Source organism: Microcaecilia unicolor, chromosome 11, assembly GCF_901765095.1.
Source record: "Microcaecilia unicolor chromosome 11, aMicUni1.1, whole genome shotgun sequence".
NCBI classification, from domain to species: domain Eukaryota; kingdom Metazoa; phylum Chordata; class Amphibia; order Gymnophiona; family Siphonopidae; genus Microcaecilia; species Microcaecilia unicolor.
In genome coordinates, this window is record NC_044041.1 from 105348050 (window position 1) to 105361358 (window position 13309).

Here is a 13309-nt window from a genome sequence, read left to right on the forward strand (position 1 = left end):
TGGTGATGCATCTTGCCCTCAGTGAGTTATGTTCCTGACCAGAGGGAGGCAGAGAAGAAGACACTTTATAGTGACACCACCGATATAAGGAGTGCAGTCTGGAACTGTTAGTATGCTCTTGCCCAAGCAGAATGAAATCCCAAGGGGCGCATTCAACCACCCAAGGAAATCCAGCAATTAGAAGAATTGAGCAGCAAAGAGAAATGGAACTCCAGTCCTCATCACAGCCACAATCACAATTCCTAAACCCATTTTTTCTAGGTCAGGATTTTGAACTAGTCTAGCACGACTAAAGAAAGTTAATGGGTGTGATTAAATCCACTTTCCTTTTCATCCTGTTAGACCAGTCCATACCAATGGGATGTATAAAAATTTTTTGTTTTTGTTTTTTCCCTGTGGTGGGAGGAAAACAAGGCACAACTGCTCTGCCAAGGTACTATGACCTCTAGCTCAAACATTAATCTTGTTCTTCACAAAATAATACAGGAAGGACCAAGTCGCAATCCTGCAAATATCCTCTGGAGACATTGCCTGAACTTGTGCACAGGATGTTGTCTGAGCCCTTGTCAAATGCACCCAAAGGCCACTTGGGACCACGTTCTGAGCCAAAATACAGGCCGCCTCTATCGCAGCCTTGATCTAGCAGCTATCGATGTGGACGCCTCTTTATGAGAACCATGAAGCAGCACATCAAGTTTATGGAGTGTATGATCAGAACCTGGCTTTAGAGACTGAGCAAATGTAGGCAGCAAAATCACCTGATTCACGCGGAAGGGAAGGGGGAAACCACCTTTGGTAACAAAGAAGACACTGTGCAAATAGAAACTGAATCCTCCAAGTATGAGGGCCTGCAGCTCAGAAATCCAGCACACAGCACAAATGGCCACCAAAAAGGCTGGCTTCAAGGGAGAGCGATAAGAATAGCCATACTAGGTCAGACCAATGGTCCATCTAGCCCAGTATCCTGCTTTCAACAGTGACCAATCCAGGTCACAAGTACCTGGTAGAAACCCAATTAGTAGTAACATTTCATGCTACCAATCCTAGGGCAAACAGTGGCTTCCCCCATGTCCATCTCAATAACAAACTATGGACTTTTCCTCCAGAAACCTGTCCAAACTTTATTTAAACCCAGATATGCTAACCGCTGTTTGCTAACCGCTGTTACCACATCCTCTGGCAGCGAGTTCCAGAGCTTAAGTATTCTTTGAGTGAATATTTCCTCCTATTTGTTTTAAAAGTATTTCCATGCAATTTCATTGAGTGTCCCCTGGTATTTATACTTTTTGAAAGAGTGAAAAATCAATTCACTTCTACCTGTTCTACACCACTCAGTATTTTATAGACCATTCTTTTCCAAACTACCTAAGTTTCATCCCCTTTATCATTTTGGTTGCTCTTCTTTGAACCATTTCTAATTCCGCTACATCTTTTTTGAGATATGGCGACCAGAATTGAACATATTACTCAAGGTGTGCTACAGAGGCATTGTAATCTTGGTCTTATTTTGCATCCTTTCCTAATAATTCCCAGCATCCTGTTTGCTTTTTTGGCAGCAACCAAGCTGCACAATGGGCAGAAGATTTTGGTGTATTGTCTACAATGATACCTAGATCTTTTTCTTGGGTGCTGACTTCTAAGGTGGACCCTATCATCAGGTAACTATGATTCAAATTTTTCTTCCCAATGTGTATCTCTCTGCATTGTCCACATTAAATTTCATCTGCTATTTAGATGTCCAGTCTTCCAGTTTCATAAGGTCTTTCTGCAATTTTTCACAATCCACATGTGTTTTGACAACTTTGAATAGTTTTGTCATCTGCAAATTTGGTCTCTCCACTTGTCGTTTTGTTTTCTAGATTATTTACACCGGTCCCAGTACAGATCCCTGTGGCACTCCACTATTCACTCTCCGTCATTAAGAAAAATAGCCACTTAAACCTACCCTCGTTTTCTGTCCAGTAATCAATTCCTAATCCACAGAAGGACATTGCCTCCTTCAAGGATGTTTTTCAAGGGTTCAAAAGGAAGACTTGATAAGGCCCACAAGACTAAGTTCAAATCCCAAGAAGATGAAGATGCTTAACTCCCCTTAAAACTGGACCATGTATGGCTGGGCTGCCAAAGACTTACCTCCCACTGAACCTCTGAAACAAGACACAGCCGCCAACCTGAACCTGCAGGGAGCTGAGTCCCAAACCCTGGTCAAACCTTTCTTGAAGAAAGAACAGTATGGCAGACAGGTTCGCCTTCCATGGAAAGAAGAGCCCCCCCACCCCAAAAAAAATACTCCATGACTGAAAGGTTTTCCATATCCTGACATACACTACAGATGTAAGACTTGTGTGACATCAACTGCATCTTCATTGCTGCTGGGTAACCTCTGCACTTCATGTGGTACCTTAAGGGCCAGGATCTAAATCAAAAGGAATCTGGATCTTTCATCACAATGAGCCCCTGAGTCAGCAGGCTCTGCCCCCTCCAAAGTAGAAGGGGCCAGTCTACCAGATGACCTAGAAAACAGAAGCGCAATAACGCTTGTGCACCTCCTGGATGGGGATGTGAAATACGCCTTAGCCAGGTCCCTAGAAGGTCAAACGTGCCTGGATACGCTGAGGCTATAATGGAGTGTAACATCTCCATATGGAAGCACAGAACCCAGAATAAAGCATTAACCCCTTTTAGATCAGGGATTGGATGAAAGAATTCTGCTTTTGTGGGGACCACAAATAAATGAATAACACCCTAGGGACTGCTGCTTAGTTGGCATGGGCTCCACAGCACCCGGCTGAAGCAGACAGAGGAGGATATCCTCCCACTACCCTTCATTTGATGGGGCTGCTGCAGAGGGGATACCATAAAGGTGTCTGAAATGGGGTCCATAAACTCTCAAGACCCGCTGGTTTGGTTTGATTTATTAATTTTATATGCTGCTTAGCACAACTGAGGCATAAAGCAATTTATAATATCAATTACAACAAATAATTGATATTTTTTGTTGTAAGCTGCTGAAGACTTACCTCTTTAAACAAGCCTACCCAAACGACCCTACTTAATTCTAGTATCCAGTCCATAACACCAAGACTGCCCACATCCCAATCCTTTCCCCACATCTTTCACTATTGTCCCACTCTATACAGCTGTTATCTCCGTGATACATTATATCATACTTTGTATTATCTCTGTGATACATTGCTACATACTTCGTATTGTCTCTCTGATACCTTGTTCCATACTCTGTAAGCCGCACTGACCTGCTATTAGCGGGAAAGAGTGGGGTATAAATACTACAAATAAATAAAAATACAGTGAGACCGAGGTAATTAAGGGTCCACTTCTGCAGAAAGAGGGAAGTGTTTTCCACCTGACCTTTTATTGGGATCTTTTGCCTTTGGGGCCAGGCTTCCCCTGGCTGCCTTTCTTAAGGAATGAAAGCAGCCCCAGTTCCAGAGCTGACTTTTACTACCGAGTGCCTTGTCCTCAGTAGGTGCTTGTAGCCATGTCTTCCCCCCCCACCTCCCCACCCCCCCCACACCCCCCACAAGTTCTTTACTGAATGGAAAGCGTTCAAGGGCAGCTGCTTAGATGCATCTTAGAGGCTGAAATCCACACCCAATTCCAGAGCCACTGTCCTTCGAACTGATGCAAACTAGAGCACATTAGTCAGGAATTCCATTTCTTTTTCCCAGCTGAGCCATCTCTGGGGAGGTGGGAAGCTACTGCTGTTGCACCCAGTGAAGGACTGCTGTAATATCATAGCCATCACAAATGACTGCCTACACAAGTGCAGTTTCCTTGAAAGCCCTGCTTCTGGAGCATCTCCACCTTCCTGTCATGGGGATCACTGCCATGAACAGTGTGTCGAACTTGGGAAGGGAGAACAGTTTCTCCAAGTCCCCTCTGGGAAATGGGTAGAGCCAGGATGATGGGGTCCCCATCTGTGGACCTCTCCGGAGTCAGCTGGCGGGCTATCATTACCTACATTTAGGGCAAGCAGCTCCTCCTGTCAGAAAAGCCACACTGTCAGAGATCCACCCTTCTCACTTGGAAAGAGCTCCCTAGATTCTCGAGGTTCTGAGCACCCTGGTGACAAAAGGCTGACAGCCTCATTCTCTAAGCCAGCGTTCTCGAAGGGTGATGGAGCCAGGAGCAGGGCTTGCTGTGACCTCCACTGGGGACTGAGATGCTCATTCTCCTAAGTCTGCTACCCTGCAATCTCAATTCATGTCCTCTAGTTTTACCATTTTCCCTTCTGTCCAACTTGCACTAAAGGTTTCCAATAGGATAGGTCCTTGTAATATATTTCCGACCTGATAAGAACACACAAAGAAAGTAGCACCAGTAGCAAGAACTGCAAGACCTCAGATTTTAAAAATGCTTCTGAGCTGACTGATACATCCAACACCACCACAACTGGGGCACAGCGAGCCAGCAGGTCTGGAAAGCTGGCAGTTACTGCAGGCCCCACAGCACTTAGGAATCATGCCATTGACCTCTCTCACAGAAACTCTGACCCCCCTCCCACCACCACCTGACTGGGATCATCTGTCCCGTTCTGCCTCTGTGGAAGCCCACAGCCTCTGAAGTGTGGGGGTTTTTTTGTTGGTTTTTTTTTTTTTTGGGGGGTGGTGCGGTCTTTATCCAATGAGATTTAAAGGGAGGCGGACATATAGGCCCAGTGTTCCTGCTGGCAAGGGTCCTGTACAACCTATGCCGCCACTCCTTAAAGCGCAAACCCACAGGTAAAGGGTCAGAGTGACAGGGCAAGAAAAGCTTCTCTAACTTGACCAGGGAGGACAATAGATTCTGGGCCCTGACCATAGGAGGGAGTCCTTAAAAAGAAGAATCTAGCTGCACCAGTCCAACCTGTACCATCTGCTGGAGGAAATATTAAGTTCCACACTGCACCACTACTTGTACTGGTGATTTTACTTTTAAGTGTCATCCTTTCTACTTCCACCTGCTGATGGGGATATAACCCACTTGTCTGGACTAGTCTAGCCCACGGATTCTGAACCCAGTCCTCAGGATATACCAAGCCAGTCTGGTTTTCAAGATATCCACCATGAATATAATGAGAATTTGCATACAAGGGTGGTAGGGTTTCGGTTTCTCATGGGTAGCTATTGTGGGTATCTTGAAAATCTTGACTGGCTGGTTGTGTCCCAAGGATTGAGGGTTGAGAGCCTCAGATCTAGCAGGACAAAAAGAAATTTTGCTTTAAAAGCAGACTGTTCCACACCAGTCTCTGTCTAATGTTTACAGAGTCCATCTAGTGTGAACTACCCACCCTCTGTCAATGAAGCCTAGCAGGTCTGGAATTATTTTTTACATTGGTCCTGGAATGCCATGACAGCAGTATCAGAAATTGAACCATTACAAAATGGCTATCAATTTAAACCAGTTGTAGAATAGAACAGTGAATTATTGTATCACAAGTATTATTATTTATTATTTATTTAGATTTTGCTCACACCTTTTTCAGTAGTAGCTCAAGGGAGTTACATTCAGGTACACTGGATATTTCTCTGTCCAGGAGGCTCACATCTACATTTGTACCTGAGGCAATGGAGGGTTAAGTGACTTGCCAAGACACAAGGAGCAGCAGTGGGATTTTGAACTGGCCACCTCTGGATTGCAAGACCAGATCAGTTTGCGTCTCATGGCTGTTGTGCTGGGATTATCCTACTCAAGACTTCAATCCTGTCCTGGGGACCTTACAGCTAGTCAGGGTTTAAGTGAACATATAGGAGAGAATTTGCGTCTTGTTGTAAATAACCTGAAAACCCGACTGGCTGTGAAGTCCCTAGGACAGGATTGGGAAGCTCTCTCCTAACTCTTCTTACGTGTTGGAGATCCATGCTACCCTATAGCTTTCTGTAAAGAACTTAACTGTTGCTTCTAATTCAGGTACAAATAAGTACCTGTACCTGAATATAATATGTAAGCCGCATTGAACCTGCTATGAGTGGGAAAGCGCGGGGTACAATGTAATAATAAAAAAAAAGGATCATCGGTGGGGTTTTTTTTTTTTCAGTTCCGATATTATGCATCTGAAGGAAGGAAAGGATTTCTATCGGGATTCCTGGACAACATCAAGCAGGAGCTTTCCAAGAATAAAGAGATGAAAGAAAGCATAAAAAAATTCAGAGAAGAAGCAAAAAACTAGAGGAATCTGATGCTTTGCAGCAAGCACGGAGGAAATATGTAAGTATACCATTACTGTGTATGCATGTTTATACGGTGCCTCTTGTGGACATCTTTGTGATATTCAGCTCCCTGTGTCTGCTGGAATTTGGTTGTAGAACAGCTGGGCATGAGTATGGTCAAATAGTGACTGTACTGGAGGGCTGAAATGAGAAATTATTGCTAAAGTGGTAACACGTGATTAAAAGCTTACAGTCACATTGCTGTCCCTCGTCCCTAATCTTCTTATTGGTACTGTCATCCTTCTCGTATGCCAGCACCCTGGATTTAATATTGAGCGTTCTGAAGGAGGTTGGACTTGATGGATGTCTCATTGTCTTTCTGCCAGCAAGTTTCTTTTAAGAGTATAGGATTTCAACCTGTTTTTCCTCAAACACTATAAACACTGATTTGCAAGCCTGATGCACACTGAATCCAGCCTGAGCAAAGATCAATCCGTAGTGCTACATATAGTCTGGGAAAGGGCCAGTCGTCCTTTAACATTATATGCTGAATACAGTCTGGGGAAAGCACAAACTTTCTTGGCAGTGCACATAAATGATACCTGGAGATGGGCAGGTCTCCATTTAGCAGTGCATGCATCAGGGAAGAACTCCTTTGACTCTTCACTGATATGAAAAACTTTTAGCACTAGCCACTAATTTTAGCCTTGCAGGTCTCCTTCTCTGTCTCCCCATTTAATGTTACAGGCATTTTGTTATTCCTCTTTAGTATTACTAGTGGGCTAGTGTGTACAGCATGACATTCCTGTCATCAACAACAGATGAATCCATTAACTGATGGGTTGTATCCACCTACCAGCAGGTGGAGATCGAGGACACTGAAAGCACATGGTATTCTACAACGCCCAACCCCCCTCTGCCTTCAGTATAACTCTGTCTCCCAGCAGGTGTGGACGTCGCTCTCAACTCCTGGATTTCTGCCTGGGGTGGCTCCTGTGCTTTGCCAGTAGAGCAGGGGTGTTGTGGCTGGTGGTGCCCACTTTAAAGGTATACTTGGTTTTCCCTGTCCCTGCCTTACCCCACTCCCCCTCCTCCTGGAGTTCCTCTGTGGCTGCCTGCCTCTTACTTTCCTCACAGTAAAAAAAAAAACAAAACAGAGAGAGGTTTCTCCTGAGCTCCTGGTTCGGTGCAGCTTGACCGCAGCTCGTTGACTCGGTCTCCTGAGGTGAGAGTGGTGCCCAGCTCCTCCGGGAGGTTCCCGCTAACAGCTCTCTGTGCGGGGTAAGTTTGGCGCAAAGGCACCATTTTGTTTTCTGTATTTGATGGCTGCTGAAGGGGTTTAAGTGCTGTTCCCACTGTGGGAAACGCAGGTCAGCAGCAGGGCTTTGCAGCACATGCTGCCAAGATGCTAATGCTGGCACGAGCATGGCGGGCGGTGATTCTTCCCGCCCGCCGGAGTTGGCAGCGGCCGCCATCTTGGAGGCGCCGCATGACTCGACCCTCGCAGTTGCGTAGGGGTCTGAGTGCAGGGGGACGCCTCGTTTCGAGGTTTCTAGAGGAGCTTTGCCTCCACTTCCCCAATGTGGGGACGGATGTACAGAGTGAGTTTTCTCCCTGAATTTGTGCTGCTGATGCATAAGGCTTTTATGTTACATAAGTACATTAGCACTGCCACGCTGGGAAAAGACCAAAGGTCCATCACGCCCAGCACTCCGTCTCCGACAGCCCCAAGAAACCTGGCAAAACCCCAACAATTTAATAACGATCAATGGACTTTTCCTTCAGGAATCTGTCCAGACCCCCTTTAAACTCAGCAAGGCCAGCTGCCGTCACTACCTTCTCCGGCAATGAGTTCAGAGTCTAACCACGCGCTGAGTAAAGAAAACTTTCTCCAATTTGTTTTAAAACCTACCACATTCTAATTTCATCTTGTGTCCCCTGGTTCTATTATTGTTAGAAAGCGTAAACAAACGCTTCACATCTGTCTGCTCTACCCCACTCATTATTTTGTACACCCTCTATCATATCACCCCTCAGCCGCCTTTTCTCCAGGCTAAAGATGTTAAAAGAGCACTGCTTGAGGCTCCTGACAATTCCTGTCGGTCTGGGTTGCCTCGGTTCTTTATAGCCAGAGTCTGCTGGAGACTTTATTTCTTCCCCCGAGCTTTTGGCTGACGCTAAGCGTAGATGAGTGAATACCACGTCTGAGGGGGACTCTTTACTCTGTTGTCCCCCGTGGTCTAGTTTCGGGGAGTCGGAGGGGTCTGGCAGGCCCTCACGGGACTGATGATTCAGATGAGGATGGCTGCTTGCCACAGGAGTTGGATGACCCTAAAACGGTTTGGATTTTCCACCGCGACAAAGCTGCCAGCTCTCATTTCTGATGCCTTACAGGTATTGAAGATCCTGACGAGGGCGCTGCCTCTTCTGTTAATCCTAGGATGACTAACATAGTAGATGACGGCAGAAAAAGCACTGCACGGTCCATCCCGTCTGCCCAACAAGATAACTCATATTTGCTACTTTTTGTTTATACCCTACTTTGATTTGTACCTGTGCTCTTCAGGGCACAGACCGTATAGTCTGCCCAGCCCTATCCCCGCCTCCCAACCACCGGCTCTGGCACAGACCGTATAAGTCTGCCCAGCACTATCCTTGCCTCCCAACCACCAGCCCTGCCTCCCAACCACTGGCTCTGGCACAGGACCGTACAAGTCTGTCCAGCACTCTCCCCGCCTCCCACCCCCCAGTCCCGCTTTCCACCCCCGGCTCTGGCACAGACCGTATAAGTCTGTCCAGCACTATCCCCGCCTCCCAACCACCAGCCCCGCCTCCCGATCTTGACTAAGCTCCTGAGGATCCATTCCTTCGGCACAGGATTCCTTTATGCTTATCCCACGCATGTTTGAATTCCGTTACCGTTTTCATTTCCACCACCTCCCGCGGGAGGGCATTCCAAGCATCCACTACTCTCTCCGTGAAAAAATACTTCCTGACATTTTTCTTGTCTGCCCCCCTTCAATCTCATTTCATGTCCTCTCGTTCTACCACCTTCCCATCTCTGGAAAAGGTTCGTTTGCAGATTAATACCTTTCAAATATTTGAACGTCTGTATCATATCACCCCTGTTTCTCCTTTCCTCCAGACTATACATGTTTAGTTCAGCAAGTCTCTCCTCATACGTCTTGTAACGCAAATCCCATACCATTCTGTAGCTTTTCTTTGCACCGCTTCAATTCTTTTTACATCCTTAACAAGATACGGCTCCAAAACTTAACACAATACTCCAGGTGGGGCCTCACCAACGACTTATACAGGGGCATCAACACCCCCCTTTCTTCTGCTGGTCACACCTCTCTCTATACAGCCTAAAAACCTTCTAGCTACGGCCACCGCCTTGGTCACACTGTTTCGTCGCCTTCAAATCCTCAGATACTATCACCCCAAGATCCCTCTCTCCGCCCGTACCTATCAGACTCTCCCCGCCTAACACATACGTCTCCCGTGGATTTCTATTTCCTAAGTGCATCACTTTGCATTTCTTCGCATTGAATTTTAATTGCCAAACCTTAGACCATTCTTCTAGCTTCCTCAGATCCTTTTTCATGTTTTCCACTCCCTCCCGGGTGTCCACTCTGTTACAGATCTTAGTATCATCCGCAAATAGGCAAACTTTACCTTCTAACCCTTCGGCAATGTCACTCACCAATATATTGAACAGAATCGGCCCCAGCACCGATCCCTGAGGCACTCCACTACTCACCTTTCCCTCCTCCGAGCGAATTCCATTCACCACCACCCTCTGGCGTCTAAGACTAGCACTAAGAAGCCTTCTCGGGCTTTTTCCGTGCATGCTTCCATCCAAGAGCTTATTTCAGCTCAATGGTCTGACCCTGAGGGTCCCTTGAATGTGCCAGGGCTATGTGTCACTTTTACCCCCTGAGGGAAAGTCAGTTGACCCTCTTTGGGATGCCTAAAGTGGATGCTTGAGTCACGGCTGTGACTAAAATGACTACTCTTCCGGTGGAGGGAGGGGTCGCTTTGAAAGATATGCAGGACCGGTGGCTGGAATCCAACTGTTCACCTTCTAGTTTCCTTGCTCTGATCAACCCTCCTCTGATCACATCTTATAACTTTCACACTTAAATCTCCCCCCTCCCAGTTCGTCCTATCCTATCTAATTTATCTAGGAATCTTCATGATATTGACCCTTCATCTCTATCCTCCCATGTTTCAAACCTCCTCTCTACTGTGGCACCATCCACGTCTGTCAACAAGGCTGTTTCTTCTTACAACAATACTCTATCCTCTGCCTTAGACACTCTTGCACCTTTGATGACCCGCCCTGTAAGGCGTACAAAACCCCAACCTGGCTGACTTCTAATATCCGCTACCTACGTTCCTGTACCCGCTCCGCCGAACACCTCTGGCGGAAATCTCGGGCCCTTGCTGATTTCTTACACTTTAAGTTCATGCTGACCTCCTTCCAATCTGCTCTTTTACGTGCCAAACAGGATTATTATATCCAACTGACCAACTCTCTTGGCTCTAATCCTCGACTTCTCTTCACCACATTGAACTCTCTCCTCAAGGTGCCTCCTCCCCCAACTCCCACTTCATTATCTCCTCAGACCCTTGCTGAATCTTTCACAACAAGGTTCAAAAGATAAACCTTGCTTTCTCTACCTCACCACCTCTCCCTCCACTAGTCCGTCCCCCTCTCTCCTTCCCCTCATTCCCTTTCCTCCTTTCCTGAAGTTACTATGAGGAAACTACACTTCTCCTTCTTCCTCAAAATGTACCACCTGTTCCTCTGATCCCATTCCCACCCACCTTCTTAATGCCATCTCTCCTACTCTTATTCCTTTTATCTGTCACATTCTCACCTCTCACTTTCCACTGCAACTGTCCCTGCTGCCTTAACATGCTGTGGTCACACCTCTCCTTAAGAAGCCTTCACCTTGACCCTACTTGTCCCTCTAATTACGACCCATCTCCCTCCTTCCTTTCTCTCCAAATTACTTGAGCGTGCTGTTCACCACCGCTGCCTTGATTTTCTCTCCTCACATGCTATTCTTGACCCACTACAATGGTTTTCGCCCTCTCCACTCAACCGAAACTGCGCTACTAAACTCTCCAATGAACTATTACTGGCTAAATCCAGAGGTCACTATTCCATCCTCATTCTTCTTGATCTTTCCGCTGCTTTTGACACTGTCGATCACAGCATACTTCTCGATACCACTGTCCTCACTTGATTCCAGGGCTCTGTCCTTTCCTGGTTCTCTTCCTACCTCTCCCTCCGCACCTTTAGTGTTCACTCTGGTGGATCCTCTTCTACTTCTATCCCTCTGCCTGTCGGCGTACCTCAGGGTTCTGTTCTTGGTCCCCTCCTCTTTTCTATCTACACTTCTTCCTACCATCTCTATGCTGATGACTCCCAAATCTACCTTTCTACCCCTGATATCTCACCTTGCATCCAAACCACAAGTTTCAGCGTGCTTGTCTGACATTGCTGTCCTGGATGTCTCAACGCCACCTGAAATTAAATATGACCAAAACCGAGCTTCTCATTTTCCCCCCCAAACCACACTCTCTGCTCCCCCGTTTTCTATTTCTGTTGATGGCTCTCTCATTCTCCCTGTCTCCTCAGCTCGAAACCTTGGGGTCATCTTTGACTCTTCTCTCTCCTTCTCTGCTCATATCCAGCAGACGCCAAGACCTGTCGTTTCTTTCTTTACAACATCCGTAAAATCCGCCCCTTTCTTTCCGAGCACTCTACCAAAACCTCATCCACACCCTTGTCACCTCTCGTTTTAGACTACTGCAATCTGCTTCTTGCTGGCCTCCCACTTAGTCACCTCTCCCCTCTCCAGTCGGTTCAAAACTCTGCTGCCCGTCTCATCTTCCGCCAGGGTCGCTTTACTCATACTACCCCTCTCCTCAAGACCCTTCACTGGCTCCCTATCCGTTTTCGCATCCTGTTCAAACTTCTTCTACTAACCTATAAATGTATTCACTATGCTGCTCCCCAGTATCTCTCCACACTCGTCCTTCCCTACACCCCTTCCCGTGCACTTCGCTCCATGGATAAATCCTTCTTATCTGTTCCCTTCTCCACTACTGCCAACTCCAGACTTCGCGCCTTCTGTCTCGCTGCACCCTACGCCTCGAATAACTTCCTGAGCCCCTACGTCTTGCCCCATCCTTGGCCACCTTTAAATCTAGACTGAAAGCCCACCTCTTTACATTGCTTTTGACTCGTAACCACTTGTAACCACTCGCCTCCATCTACCCTCCTCTCTTCTTCCCGTTCACATTAATTGATTTGATTTGCTTACTTTATTTATTTTTGTCTATTAGATTGTAAGCTCTTTGAGCAGGGACTGTCTGTCTTCTATGTTTGTGCAGCGCTGCGTATGCCTTGTAGCGCTATAGAAATGCTAAATAGTAGTAGTAGTGGAATCCGCGCTGAAGCGGTCCTTTGATATCTCGGGCCTTTCCTTACGGGCGGCTATTTGCAGTTCCTATGCAGCCCGGGCCTTCTTTCCTGGTTGCAGCAGGCGGTTGAGCAGCCACCGATGGAGCAGGTTCCCTCGCTGAGATCGGCCCGCGTCTGGAGTCTGCCCTGTCTTTTGTGCTGACGCCCTTTATGATCTGGTCAGAGCTTCGGCTAAGCAGATGTCTATGGCGGTTGCTGCCAGCCGCTTCTTTGGCTCCGGCATTGGGCGGCTGACGTGGCCTCTAAACAAAGGCTGGTGAGGTAACCCTTTCGGGGCCTTAGTTTATTTGGGGAGGATTGGAGAAGATTGTTAAGGACCTAGGGGACTCTAGTCCCAACGGTTGCCTGAGGATAGGCCGAGGCCTTCTTCCAAAAGTCCTTCTTTTCCCTCCTCTTCCAGGCCACGTTCTCGCAAAGCTCGCCGGTATCGCCCGGGGCGCTCTGCGGGATTTGGTCAACGTACCCGTTTCCAGCAGAGGAACTCCTTTCGTTTGGACAAACGCGCTGCGGCGTCCGGGCAACGTTCAGGAGTTTAGGGGCATACTCCACGATGATGGGGCGCCGGTCCACTAGTCAGTTCTCGCAGTAGGGGTCGTCTCTCCCTCTTTTTCGAGGAGTGGACCAAGATTACTTCGGATCAGTGGGTCCTGGACCTGAT

At 47.2% G+C, this 13309-nt stretch overlaps 1 protein-coding gene across 1 annotated transcript in view; it reads left to right on the forward strand.

The window, feature by feature from the left end:
* The first annotated feature begins 2105 nt into the window (after positions 1-2105).
* LOC115480959 (mitochondrial import inner membrane translocase subunit TIM44-like) overlaps positions 2106-13309 on the forward strand; it is a 78633-nt gene continuing 67429 nt past the window's right edge. The window contains 3 exon segments of the mRNA XM_030219943.1: positions 2106-2243; positions 6038-6155; positions 6158-6207. Of these exon segments, the coding sequence (XP_030075803.1) occupies positions 2106-2243; positions 6038-6155; positions 6158-6207 (306 nt within the window).